We start from the raw sequence: 15,228 nt of genomic DNA, 5'->3' as shown, positions 1-15,228 counted from the left end.
CCAGCACACTATCTCTGAAAAGACACACACACACACACATACTGTACGTGCACACACACAGCCCAAAAGCCACAGAGAGGCTTAAGTCTTTGTTGCTAAGCCACTTCAAATCTGCTGCAAAACCCAGCTCGTATGAGTCAATTAGTGCTGCGCTGGAAATTAGACTTCCCATCTGCCATATTTGGACAGGACGGCAATGGCCACATGAGCACTGGGACGGGATTTAGCAGATGAGACAGACAACAGGCACATCAGCCGTACGCTGCCAGCGATTCCCCCGCAGCTGTAAATTATTGATGGTAACCTGGGCGACGACACTCCATTACGATCACCACTCGTTAGCTTGTAAGTGGGCCAGCGATAATCACAGAAATCTAGTCAGCATTTTCAACTGCTATATTATTCATCTGCTGGCTTCATTTGGAAAAGTTGAATCACCTCGCAGCCAGGAAAACTCCTATGTGCTACTTCTACAAATCATGGTCCTACCTGTGATGTGGTGCATCAATAAGTCATCGTCTTATTTATTATTTTCCCCCTTACTACTTCTTCCTTCTTTAATTTTTCATTTTCTGTTTTCATTTCATTTTATAAGCCAGTTTACACATCCTATTTAAAAGTTTGGAGATTTTTTCTTCTTTGTTTTTTGAAAGCAATACTTTTATTCAGCAGCAAATCAGTATATTTGAATGATTTCTGAAGGATCATGTGACACTGAAGACTGGAGTAATGATGCTGAAAAGTCCGCTTAGATCACAGGAATAAATTACACAAACATATATTCAAATAGAAAAACGTTATTTTAAATTGTAATAATATTTCAGAATATTACTGTTTTTACTATATTTTTATCAAATAAATGCAGCCTTGCTGAGATTTCTTTCAAGAAAAATCATACTGTCTTGATGCTTATGCTAATGATTATGCTAACACTTAACAATAAGTTTCCATTTGTTAGCATGAACTAACAATAAAAATTACTTCTAAAGCATATCTTAATCTAAGTCCATGTTAACTTTAACATTTACTAATGCATTACTAAAATCAAGAATTGTATCTTAATATTTTTTAATGGACCCGAGCTAATATAAACTAACAAAAATACTACTGTTTATTGTTAAAGTAACATTAAAAAGAAAGATTAATAAAACTGTAACAAATGTATTGTAACAAAACTGTTGCCTTGGCTTTTGGCTTGCTTAGTTGGGGACATTTAATATTCAATAATATTATTGATCTGCCTTACTTAAGGTGGACGTTGACGCAATTTCTTTTAGAAACAAACTTTGTTATATTGTTTTCATGTTATCACTGTGAAGCGCTTTGATACAATCTGTATTGTAAAAAGCGCTATATAAATAAAGGTGACTTGACTTGACTTGACTTGATGTTAAAGGGATAGTTCACCCATGTCATTATTTCCAAACCCGTAAGACTTTCGTTTGAATGTTTATATGTGAATAAAAGTCTAAATTCAATCTGTTCATCATATGAAGCGATTATGTCTCTTTAAAAAAATGGGACTAAACCACTTAAGTTTTACAATCTCTTTATAAACTTTTTGAAGTGTCAAAGTGTCAGTTGTGTAGCTGTCAATGGAGAGACACAAAGCACATCAAAACGATTTCTTAAAAAATATCTTCATTTGTGTTACGAAGATGAACAAAAGTCTTACGGTTTTGGAAGGACATGATGACGGTGAGTGAACTTTTGGGTGAACTATCCCTTTAACTAAAGGGGCCTTTATTGTCAAGTCTTGCCATTATTAATGATTATAGATTCTTATTATATTTTTTTTATATTTTATATTTTATATAGCGCTTTTCTAAGCACTCAAAGCGCTTCACATGGAAGGGGGAATCTCCTCAACCACCACCAATGTGCAGCATCCACTTGGATGATGCGACGGCAGCCATAGTGCGCCAGGACGCTCACCACACACCAGCTTACTGGTGGAGAGGAGACAGAGTGATGAAGCCAATCAGTGTATATATATATATGGGGATGATTAGGAGGCCATGATGGACAGAGGCCACTGGGCAAATTTGACCAGGATGCCGGGGTTACACCCCTACTCTTTCGAAAGACATCCTGGGATTTTTAATGACCACAGAAAGTCAGGACCTCGGTTTTAACGTCTCATCCGAAGGACGGTGCTCTTTGACAGTATAGTGTCCCCGTCACTATACTGGGGCGTTAGGACCAACACAGACCACAGGGTGAGCGCCCCCTGCTGGCCTCACTAACACCTCTTCCAGCAGCAACCTGGTTTTCTCAGAAGGTCTCCCATCCAGGTACTAACCAGGCTCAGCCCTGCTTAGCTTCAGTGGGCAACCAGTCTTGGGCTGCAGGGTGATATGGCTGCTGGCCTTAGAAACTAAATCAGTAGTGCAGATATTACACTTCATAATTAAGTAGTAATCTGAGTCTAAAAGTGATTTGCAAATGTTTTTGACTGATTTATTAAAAGAACCGATCTAAAAGACACTGATTAGGCATTGTGTATGTGCTATTTTGTCTTAATGTTACCAATTCTGAACAAGAACCAGTTCTCAATTCTCAGCCACATTGCTAAAAAGGTACTTTATGGCCTAAAAGATTTTCATTGAATAGGATTTTCCGGCAATAGGCCGATCAACAGATGGCTATGGAATCCGGAACCACAGGGCATTTTCAGCATAAAGGAGCCATAGCACTTTACGTACCATTTTAGGCTCGATGGATTCAGCTGCCTTGGTCATGCCGTCCAGACACTTGCTGACGATGGGTAATACTTTACGCTCGACCTCAGTGTACACCCGCATGCTTTCCCTCACCCTGCCCACTCGCCTCTCCTCCATCTCCTGTATCCTCTGCAAAAGAGAAAACACCATTAAACCATGCAACATATCATTGGGAAGTTCATGGTCCAACCAGTGCATACAAGACATAAACGTTAAGCTTAATAGCATATTTTTCTTTCATCAACATTCGAATATTTGGTAACTTTTTAGTTTAGGGTCCAATTCTCACTATGAACAAGTTGCTTATTAGCATGCATATTACTAGTATATTGGCTGTATAAAGCACATATTAATGCCTTATTCTGCATGACCTTATTCTACATCCATAATCCGACCTAATTCCTAAACTTAACAACCTTACTAACTTTTAATAAGAGTTTACTGAGGCAAAAGTCATAGTTAATAGTTAGTTAATAGTGAGAATTGGACCCTAATCTAAACTGTGACTGAATATTTTAATAAAATGTTTCATTTATGATCAAGAGAGACAATTACTTGAAAGATGTGTGGTATGAGGGTGTAGTAGTGCTCGTGTTGGTCCTTGTTGAACTTCTGCAGGTATGTCAGGTACTCGTTTTTACTGTCTTCAGCTACCTGATGCCTCAACTGAGCTTGCTGTTTCGCCTAGAAAGACAGATAGCACAAAAGACAGAGAGAAAAAATTAACTAAGATCTTTTCTACAAAGAATGACATCAGAACGTAAAGGCCAAGGACGGACAAATAAAACAATCACCTTTTGACATGACAAGTAAACAAACAGTGAGAGTCTATTAGCAGATTACAGAATATAATATAAACGTAGTCTGATGTCAACTTCAGATCAATAGAGTCAGTGATCTACACACTCAACCAAGCGCTCTGTGCGAGAGAGAGAACAGACAACGCAAACAGCACAGATCAAACACAGAAATATAATCAAATGATGTACTCAGGAAAAATAACGCAAAAGCTAGCTATGTTTTGATAAACATTCATTCAGCAGATTTGTGGGTCATCGTTTTTGTTGTTATTGAGTTTAACTGATAGGAGAATGATTTTGACTACTGGAATGGAATGATTTACTTTACACATTCACTGAGCGTCCACTCAAAAATAAGCGAAAACCGAAAATGTGCATTATCCGATAACAAGGCCGTCGGTTGATTTACCGCTGCATTAGTACATTTACATAGTTAAATTCAGCATGAAACAGAAGTCGTGATCCTTATTGTGACCTATATCCGATTGAAATGACTTCAGAAACAAGACAAAATTTAGGGCGGGACTTGATTTTGTCCATGGGGAATTGATTTGATGGTTGTGCATTGCTATTGGTCGATCTCATGTGAGTGACAGGTTGTCCCGCCCTCACGCCGAAAGAGAAGTTGCTGAAAAAGGAAGGGGAACTTATTTTAATTCTATGAATTTTCGAAAAACATTGATGTGCACAGGTAAATAATTTATAATAATACTGCAATATTCCACACACACACAATAAAAGAAGAGTCAATTTTGATTTCATGGTGCTTTAAGCAGATGAAGTTGTCAAATTACGCTTTAAAGGAGTACAGTAGCTCACGTTAAAAAATGCCTGGAAGCTAGTTATTTTACTTTATAAAGTTTTAAATATGAATATTTTTCTTGCACACACTCATCGTTTCGCTTCAGAAGGACTTTATTAACCACCCGGAGCCGTGTGGAGTTCGTTTATGATGGACGGATGCACTTTTTTGAGCTTCATACTGATGGTTGGAATCCATTATAAAGCTTGGAAGAGCCAGGATAGTCCATTTTGGTAATTTTTTACTTAGTTTGCTAGATGACCTTATCAATTTGCATGTTTCATTCATCTAGTGGTGTTGAAATAGTTACAGTATCATTTAAAATTAAACAGTTACTCTAAATTTTAAACCCATTTTATGGAGCCCCTAAAGGGACATGGTTATGGAAAAAGATATGAGATGGGAGGAAAAAAAATAAGTCAATGCTTTTGCATTCTCTCGCAAATGTTTTGTGTTCTCCCACCACCATGTCCCTTTAGGTTCTCCGTACTCATTTTGTGTATAAATGTCTTAACTCATGGCAGTCTTGATTAAATAATGAGTCAAAAAAGATGCAGTTGATATTCCTTCAGGATCATTTAAACCTGGAAATGGAAGGTCAATTTGACTGTATTGCATTGTGGGATATATCACTCAGTGTGCCCTGGTTGTATACTGCACACTCCAGAGATAGTATATTATAACGATGAAGAAGACTCTGACAAGAATAACACGATGGACAGTGTATGAGAAAATAAATACACAAACACATACACACACACTAAAATGACAATGAATGTTCCCAAAACAAAATGTGAAAATGGTCCAAATTATTCACACCAGACATCCATTCATCATGCATACTAACTAAACACACATACAGCAGACCAAAAAAGCATTTGGATACTTAAGTCACACACAAATTTGTGAATGTTAATTGCATTAAACACAAAATATAAATACAAGTTGCATATGCAAAAAAGATAAAGCTTTTCTCAGAAATACCACTAAACTTGACATTTTTGCTCAATGACTTCCTAACTATACCTGTTAGACTACAATCCTAACAGTAATAGTTCATCACATTAACTGTTTCACTCAAATTTTGCAACCCCAAAGTGTCACAATATTTCTTTTAAAAAATTTGAACAACATATCTATATCTAAAACACAACTAACTGAAATGTTTTGCTTGAAAATTGTGTTTGTGCCACTTGATTTAATACAGCACATAATGCAATAATTCATTCATTTTAAAGTCTAAATGCTTTTAGTGGCCACTGTACATACTGTATACAACATCATGTACATGAACCAGACAGTGTGAACAGACTCTCAAACTCAGGACTTTTTGTGGGTGACAGTGATAGATATTGATTTTGTGTAACCCTAAACGTAAACGTAGCCCATTTTCGCAATCGAAATGCATTTGAACATCAGTCTTCCATGACAAGTCTTATTCTGTACATTTGTAGAAGGTGAATACAGGAAAGATTCAGCATAGCATAGACGTGAACGTAACAAAAGCTAAAAACGAAAAACAACGAAAATTACGACAAACACTCTTTGCTGATATGGGTAATACACCGAACAAGTTGACAAACTCCTCACCGACAAAGACGACTCTTGGTTCAAACCTACCTTGAGAGAACACCGCTTTAAGACATGTTAAAAAACAAAGACAGAGTCGATTAGTGTCACAGACACACTAATAACAGAAGTTACTTAAGAAGACATCTATACATGGGCTAAACAAAATCCAAATCTGTTCATTTAGCCTTATAATAATAATAACAAACGGGCCGCTGCCATATTAGTTGTTTTTTCTTTCTTATTGAAACTACCTTCATTTTTTGTGCTTATTATTGAACATTTAAAAAATAAAAAACAACACTTTACAATAAGGTCCCATTAGTAAACATTAGTTAATGCATTATCTAACATTTATTAACAATGAGCAATACATTTGTTACAGTATGTATAAATCTTTGTTAACGTTAATTAATAAAAATATTAATTGAAGAGGGTTAGTTTATGTTATCTGAGGTCCATTAAATAATAATAACAGATGCAACTTTTGATTTTAATAATGTATTAGTAAATGTTGATTAAGCTTGCGATTCCGAAATATGCATTTTATACTTTATAATTTGATTAATTAGTTTCTTTGCAACAGTGAATTTTATACCTGAGCAACATATACAATTATTTAATTATTTTTCACATTATTTGTTTACACTAAAGTCACTTAATTGGGTTTGTATTAAATGCTTGAAACAGACAGTTTTCGAAATATTCACAAAAATTACTAATTTAAATTTGAAACACTATTAAACATCTCTGTGTTAACACTCTCATAACAGCGAGAGATTGCGAAACTAAATCAACGACCTTAAAAAAGTACATTAATATTACCTCAGTATTCACAATGCTGCTTAATCGTATTAATTCAATTTGCAATTATAATCATGGTGAATCTATATACTATATTTACAATATACATCGTCCAGCCTTAGTGTTCATACTAAAGCTCCAGTTTATCATTTTGCCAGTCATTTTACAGTAGAAAAGCAAACTGTTTACGTTTTTGAAACCTGGCATTGAATATTACATTATTTGGTTTGTTTGAATTGGAAAATAATATATAATATTATCTTTTTCAAATATCTGCCCAATGCCAAATAAAAAAACAACGGAAATTTAGCAGGTACCAATTTGATCACAGATTTATCGTGCATACTGTCCAACTTCTCTTTGAACAAAATGTGTATTTTCTGCAGTACAGAGAAGGTAGGAGCAGGTGAGGTACAGTAAAAGGTGTAAGGTGGGAACTTGACATCGGTTATATCAGCGTCCGTCACCACCGCCTCGTTCCAAAGAGGGATCATCCACACAGACTCACAGAAAAGGATGAAAGCAGTCATGGAGAATGAGGGGTTTATGATAGGATCGGTCTCTTCTCCATCACACACACACACACACACACACAAGATCCATACCTTTTCCACGTCTGCTTTAGTCACGTTAATGTCGGCATCCACCTTGTCGAAGTAATGCTGGGCGCGATCCGCTTCCTTACAGTCTCTTTCAAATCTTCTCTTACTCTGAAAAGAGCAAAGAAACTTGCATTAAAATGAGGAATTCAAAAGTATTATTTTTTAATTGCTGAAAAAAAGTATGCAACGGTCAAGTGACTAAAAAAACGTAGTTCAGCTTGTAGTGGCGCTACTTCTAGTTAGTTACTCTATCCCCCAGTTTTACAGACAAGGCTTAAGCCTAGTCTCAGGCTAAAATGCATGTTTGAGCTGTTTAAATTGAAAGCAACTTGGACTGACAAATCCTAAAATATGTCAGTGCCGTTGTTTTATCTCATGCATCTTATGTACATCAGTAATGTTTTTTCTGAAGCTACTTAAATTTCCTAATGGAACTAAGGCCTAATCCTGGCTTTATCTAAGCCCTGTCTTTTTGTATTAAAACCTGTAGCAGTAAGTTGTTGCTTATTTTAAAAGAGACACCTTTTACAGACACCTGTGGCTCATTTCACACAAGCGTCAACTGTACAAAGTGTCCCAGTTCTAGCTCATATCTCAGACAGGTGATGAAAGAGAAGGCAGTATCAGGAAAAATTTAAATAGTCACACTATGTTCTGTTCAGTCAAACGGACTCACCGATTCCAGCTGCTTCCAGGAATTCTCAATGTGCTGTTGCGCTCTGCGGCCATCATGGAAATGCTATAGGAAAGAAAAGACAAGAAATAGAATTACAATTTAATACACTACCATTCAAAAGTTTAGGGTTGTTAAGATTTTTTTCCCTCTCATGCTCACCAAGGCTGCATTCATTCCATCAAAAATGCAGTAAAAACTTGAATATACAATTAATTACAATTTAAAATAACTGTTTATATTTTAATAAATCTTACAATGTAATGTATTCCTGTGATGGCAACGCTGAATTTTCAGCAGCCGTTACTCCACTCTTCAGTATCACATGATCCACATGCTTAATTTTGTTTCAGGATTCTTTGATGAATAAAAAATATAGAAATCTTTTGTAACATTATAAACATCTTTACTGTCACTTTTGATCAATTTAATGCATTCTTGATGAATAAAACTATTATATATATATATTTTTTTTTTAAGTACTGACCCCAAACTTTTGAACGGTAGTTACAAATAGTGAAAACTAGATTTTCTACATTCACTTAAGAAAATGCAAAGAAAATGTGCAAAACTAAAAACAAACAAGTTGAAATGGAGTCTGTACAGTTGGAGGTTAATAAAAAAGGGTACAGAACATTAGGATAGATAAAAAAAATTTATAGAAAAGGAATTAAATTAATACACATTAATAGCTCATTTTATCATAATTCACCCTATTATTTTAATTTTTTCAAATGTGGCTGTTTATACCAGAAACAATCCATGAAAAACTGTATAGGCTTTATGCCGAGCGTCACGTGACCAAGCCGGAAAACAGATCACATCGCTTCCGATTCAGGTCTTTTGTATGTCCTTCATGAAAGTTTTTGCGGTTTTACTCAAGATAACTTAAAGGATTAGTTCACTTTTAAAAAAACTTTTGCTGATAATTTACTCACCCCCATGTCATCCAAGATGTCCATGTCTTTATTTCTTCAGTCGAAAAGAAATTAAGGTTTTTGATCAAAATGAACGAATCTTTTTCCGAGTCAATTCGTTCATTTAACGAACAAAATGAACGAATTGACTCGGAAAAAGATTCGTTCATTTTGATGAACGAGTTCGAACAGGAGAGTCACACAGAACAGAGCAAGGCGAGCATTTGAGCTTATAAAACTTAAACTTTGTTATTTCTTTTTTAAATAAGCGATGGTTTCGCTTGATAAGACCCTTATTCATCGTCTGGAATCGTTTAAAGCCATTTGAACAGTTTGCAGTTTGCACTGAAACTGTCTTTTGGACCTTGAACCGTTTGCTGCCCAGCAAAGTGCATTATATAGAGAAAAATCCTGGAATGTTTTCATCAAAAACCTTAATTTCTTTTCGACTGAAGAAAGAAAGACATGGACATTTTGGATGACATGGGGGTGAGTAAATTATCAGCAAAAGTTTTTTTTAAAGTGAACTAATCCTTTAAAAGGAGCAAGCAAAAATGAGCATAACCAATGTCCCTCGCATGTGCAGATTGATATTTAAAAGTTTTTTAATTTTTCTTCTTCACACTAACGTTTAGATATTTAAATAGCATAAAACACCAATAACAAAGTGAACTTAGTAGGTTAGCTGATTACCTCAAAAATCCATATCGTAGTTAGTTCTTACGGCCGTTAACACTTTCTCTGACAAGCGGATGCAATGAGGCCACGTGACGCTCGGCATAAAGCCTATTGTACAGTAACTTTTTACCATAATTAAGGGGGTTTGAGGATTAGGAAATTCTATTTCAGCTCTTGCACAGTCATGGCAACTATCACAGTCCAACACGTCCATTTAAAATATTATGCTGAAAAGACATTTAATTGGAAACTAAGCTGATTAAATGAAATATGAGACAATCAAGCCAGACAGCAGCTGTTAGAAAGATTATATTCCAGAGCTATCGCTGGATCCAAACCCCTCGTCATTCCATAAAGAAATCAATTATGGCAGCAAAGACATACTCTTGTACAATAAATGTTAATTAACTGCAGAATTCCTCGCTGGAACACTAATCATTTATTTAGGGGTTCTCATTAGCGAAAACTTCACTGACAAACTGGCACAGGCGATCGCTTGTGTCTTCCCACTCATGGCATTCCACTACTCTCTTTATGAAAAATACATAAAGACCACTTTCTCTCAGAGTGACATTTGAACACAAAAGGCAGACTAAATGCATCATCAGAGGGAATGAAGCTTCCCTCAGCTCGTGCGCGGTGGTGTTTTACTCTGCTGTCGTATTACTTCCAGCCACCAGCCTCAGACAGAGGCCTCCTGAACCCGTGCGAGAACCTTTAGACAAGAGAGGCCAAGAGCGGGGGGAGGGCGACCTTCTCAAACTCCATTGACCTGAATACATGACCCACATTGGGCCTGGCTTCATTCCACGGAGCTGGGAGAAATCATAAACAAAATAATACCATATTCCTACGCGATTAACCCTGGATTTGTAAGAGGTGAGCCTGTGCTGGAGCGCAGAGAAAGAATGACTGTAGTTTCATACATGTACTGAACGGGTGATTCATGTTATTGAGGGATTTGATTTCTTTTTTTGGAAGATGATCTCTTTAAATGATCTCTAGAAAGCAGGATTTTTTGGCATCGCCCTGACAACAAAAGCACGGAAAAGACATGTTCGTACCGATTTCCGTTCAGCCTTCAGTTCTTGAGTGTAGCGGGTCAATTCGGCGGTGATCTGAGAGGACAGGTTTTCGGCGATGACCTCGTGTTGACCCGCGTAGTCGTTCAGCTCATTTAAGGTAATCAGAAATGCTCTACATGACGTGTACCTAACAGCAAATGCGAAAACATTATAATACATCAACAAAAAGCAAGATGAGACATTATGTGACAATAATTAGTTTCTCTTCCTTAATTAAAAATGGCCCACTCATGATTAAGACTACAATGGTGGTCAACTTTTTTCAATGGCTGATATTGATGCTGATATCAATGCTGGCCAATGTAATGCCAAAATACATAGTGGCCCCAAAAATGTATGGACCCTTAAATCACAATAAAAATGTCTGGATGCCAGTTTTATGAGCCCTTTTAACTAATTGGTGTCACCTTATAAAGCCTTGAAAAGCATGTTATTGTTCCTTTTAAATAATACTTGTAAAGTTTGATATTTTGTTCTACATTCAAGCTAGTCTTACTGAAGTGTACAAATAATTTCGGTGCAACCAAATAATGCAATGTAATTACAGCATATGAGACCTATGCAAAATTGCTCAAATTAAATTAACACTCATTTATGTGTACACTACCAGTCAAAGAAGTTTGGGTTAGAAATTATGTTCAACCTTGATAATAATAAGAAAAGTTTCTTGAGCAGCAAATCGGTATATTAGAATGATTTCTGAAGGATCATGTGACACTGAAGACTGGAGTAATGATGCTGAAAACTCAGCTTCGATCACAGGAATAAAAATGACATTTGAAAATATATTCAAATAGAAAACAGTTATTTTAAATTATAATAATATTTCACACTGTATTTTTGATTTAATGCAGCGTGAACATCAAAAACTTCTATTATAAATATTAATCAAATCTTTCATTCCAAACTTTTGAACCCTAGTATATAGGAAATTAACTGTTTTGTGTAAGTAAAGCTGATACATCATTAGTAAATGGCTATGTTTAAGATATCAATGCATGTGTATGATTTATGCATGCCAACTGTTCTCACTCACTTGTATTCCTCCTCATCTTTAGAGTTCTTCTTCAGCTGATACTTCTTGGACAGATTCCTATAATAAGACATACAAAACAGTATTTTTAACGGTGTCAATATTTTATGTTCACATATTTTCTCCTATTAAACAACTATAAGCAAGCCGTTTGTAAATTAATTTTGTTTGTTTTAACCAGCCCAATACTGGCTCAACCAATGGTGTGAGTTTTAGGGCGGGACTATCTATATGTCCAACCAATAGTAGATGGAGGAAGTGTTTAGTAGTCATTTTTGGTAAAGCTGGTGATACATAAATTACACATTTTAAAAGGTACACTGTAACTTTTTTCCTTAGAATAATAAAAAAATTTAATGAGTCAAAACCTCATCAATCCTTGTTCCAAAACGTGTTTTTGTCTTACCCTGATTCACTATGGTAAGCTTATTATAATAAGTGTTTATATTATAGTGTTTATATCATACATCACTTGCCCGTGCGTTTCTTTGTCATATCCGTAAATAGAGAAAGTTGGTCATCACCGGCCACTTTGATGCATGTATGGTGTAGTGTCAAAGGTTAGTTGACACACCGGGTGGAAAAGGTTGACATGCGAACATGATGGACACGCTAAATCTCAAACCTCTGGGGAATCACCCGTTTAAAAAAACGCAGAAAAGAGGAGAGTCTGCTGGCAAAAAGAGCTCGTGATAAAACAAGGATCAACATTAGCTTGGCTTTTCAAAGATGGCGAAAACGGAGGAATTACAAAAATGTTGTAAAAGCAATGGCGTTTTTAATACTCAACTAGTGAGTGAGGTATTTTATTGAACAGATAAATTGCCTTATGTAGCTCTCTAACAGAGGTCATTGTAAAGCATTATCTATTGTGTGAAGGGTCGTTTCATTATGGTTGTTGTAGCGCTGTACTGGAATTTATTTTCAAGGACGTACCATGTCTAGACAGCTTGAAATCCTTTTCATCTAAACTGGTCATATCTTTTAAGCCTAGTAGTGAATGTTTTATGAGCAGTAGGATAACCATATTCATTCGATGAGTCGAAGCACAACCAAAACAATGTTCTTCTGCAAAATGCATGCAGTTTTGTTTTTTAACCATTAGAGGGCCAAAAGATACTTAGTATACCTCTAAATAGTAATTGAAAAAAATATTTAGTTAATTAATTTACATCCTCTCAGTTATAAAAAACAGCAAATTTAGCAAACATTTCTTTCACCAAAAATAAATAAATATTGGTTTAGCAGAAAGCAAGGCAAACTAAGAGATTTTACTGTTTCAAAGGTGCCTTTGTATCCCGGTAATTTGAATGAATGAAATTGTGCATGTCAATGACAAATGACATCTAATGGTGCTTGTGGTGCAACGCGAGGCTGCGGCGCAAACAAAAGCTAATATTGTCACCATCAGAATAATCGTATCATCCCACTGAACAAGGCGTCCGATTCATGAGGCTGACCTTTGTCAATCAGAGTGGATAATTGAGTACAGGACGACGTCAAATGACACAGTAAAAACGAGAAAACCATTGCTTTATACATGAATATTATGTGATTAATTTCAAGAGGGCCTATAAATGGCTTAAAATCAATTATGATGGTGAGAGCGCATGCTGACGGTGCCGCCCCCTCTATGCTTTTTCCTGCAGCTTTCCTTCACTCTATCTCTCCCTCTCTCTGCACACACCCAACGGTACCTCCCAGGAGTCTGACGTGTTGCTAGGCAGATCACCATCTTGCAGTTTCTTGACAAGACCACACCGATGCAGTTGCTTTATTGTCTGCTAGTTTCCCTACGATCTGCCTAATAGGCCGCCCTATGTGTCAATATGCGACGGCAAATAGGAAAAAGCTTAACAAAGCCCTAAATAAATCCTCATTAGAATAACCCAACCCAGCGGTTTTCAAAGGACTATTATTTCTTGGCCAGACAGATCCATGTCGATGCAGTTTATCTGCTAACATGTGCTTAGCGCTTAATAAATCTTTCACCCATGGCTGCGATCTGAACAACAGCAACAAAAAAAAAAGCCTCTGGGAGATGTTGTGAATTAAAGACTCTTTCTTCAGAACAAAATACAGTCTGGCACACTTCTTAAAAATAACAACAATGCACGGATTGAGCAAACGGCCACATAAAGAGGATTTACTCTTATGAGATCAGAACATGCAAACAGAAAGGGCCTGTTTGGTGCGCGTCTGGTCAAATCGGCGAGCTCCAGCTGTGGGGTTTATTATAAACGCTGAGGTTTCTCTGCGTATGTCCTTGAGCAGGAGCGCAGATGATGCTGGTAAGTCATCCAGTATCCTCGGGGTCAACATATCCAGTGGAAACTGCTGCTTAATAAACTTCCAAAATGCAGTCAGGAAGAAATATTACAGCATCAGTGGTGGATAATAAAAATGTAGGTCAGAGCTGTGGAAACCCAGTATCCATGGCAATACACATTGGACATGTGACCTGTTTAATGTTTGTTCTCACTGACATAATACCTTGTCCTCATATAACAGCATCTTTATGAACATTTGCCATTTAATGTGAATCATATGTTATCCAGATATCTGGCATATTCAGACATAACTAATCAATTCTGACTAACAGTTCAGTACTTTGCTGATGCAGTGATATACAGTATCAATCTGTGAGGATCAAAAATAGTATTTAATTCACTGGATTATGCAAAAATAGAGAATGCAACGTGGTTATTGAATATATCACTTTTTTAGTGAATTATAATTAGATTATAATATATACAATTACTGTGATTTAATATTTTGGTTACACCGCTCATCCCTACAAAACTGACACATTTAGTATTCAGAAAATATTATCGATGTGACTACTGTACTGATAGTATCAGATGACAACACAAAAACTTGAATTGAGCTAGATAATGATCCTATTGTCTTTTGCTGTTGAAGTCATTTTATAATTAATGAACTTCGCAACATTCACAGTGTTATTGAACTGAACTGAATCAACATTGAATCTGAATTGAGCCAAATAAAAAAGATGTCTTCTGCTGAGCTTTACAGCTAAAAGTTGTTTCAAAACTGTAACATTCAAATTTTTTAACATTAACACTGTTATTTTCCTGTTTATTACAGTCAAGCTGCTGTTTAAACAATATTTTTTTTGTATAAAGCGCTTAATAAATAAATGTGACTTGTATCATGACCCTATCATTATAAGATCTACAAATATGAGTTACAAATCTTACCTGATCTGTTTGGCATAGCTCAGTTCGATTTCAGACCGTTCCTTCACAAACTTAGTGTAGCGCTCCAAAAACTCAATGCCCCACTGAGTGTGTTTCTCTAGATTATCAAACTGATCCTGCAAAGGACAGCAAAACAACAGACTGAAAGTTAACATTTGAAGGACTGGACATTTAGAGTCTTACGTTCATATCAGTTACAAAATATGAAATAGCAATGAAGGTATAGTGCCAACAGAACACTTTAGGAGATAAAAAAAGTATAGATTTTGCTTTGATGGATTTGATATAACTATGAAAGAGGACCCAAAGGAGAGATATCAA

The 15,228-nt window shown here is 36.0% G+C and overlaps 1 protein-coding gene across 7 annotated transcripts in view; it reads right to left on the bottom strand.

Annotated features, from left to right (window-relative positions):
• The window catches only part of fnbp1a (formin binding protein 1a), a 29,299-nt gene that overhangs the window by 12,083 nt on the left and 1,988 nt on the right, over nt 1-15,228 (bottom strand). For 5 of the 7 annotated variants that reach the window (XM_056259732.1, XM_056259736.1, XM_056259733.1 and 2 more), the window contains exons 2-9: nt 14,908-15,023; nt 11,690-11,746; nt 10,633-10,780; nt 7,977-8,039; nt 7,304-7,408; nt 5,946-5,960; nt 3,279-3,407; nt 2,706-2,852 (exon numbers count right to left, since the gene is read on the bottom strand). In XM_056259732.1, the coding sequence (XP_056115707.1) occupies nt 2,706-2,852; nt 3,279-3,407; nt 5,946-5,960; nt 7,304-7,408; nt 7,977-8,039; nt 10,633-10,780; nt 11,690-11,746; nt 14,908-15,023 (780 nt within the window). The remainder of the gene's footprint in view (nt 1-2,705; nt 2,853-3,278; nt 3,408-5,945; nt 5,961-7,303; nt 7,409-7,976; nt 8,040-10,632; nt 10,781-11,689; nt 11,747-14,907; nt 15,024-15,228) is intronic. The other 2 variants (XM_056259735.1, XM_056259737.1) reach the window with 1 other exon arrangement.

The sequence above is a fragment of the Rhinichthys klamathensis genome, unplaced genomic scaffold (genome assembly GCF_029890125.1).
Source record: "Rhinichthys klamathensis goyatoka isolate OS25496 unplaced genomic scaffold, OSU_Roscu_1.1 h1tg000169l_1, whole genome shotgun sequence".
Classification (NCBI taxonomy): Eukaryota; Metazoa; Chordata; class Actinopteri; order Cypriniformes; family Leuciscidae; genus Rhinichthys; species Rhinichthys klamathensis.
This window is presented reverse-complemented; position numbering and strand designations above follow the sequence as displayed.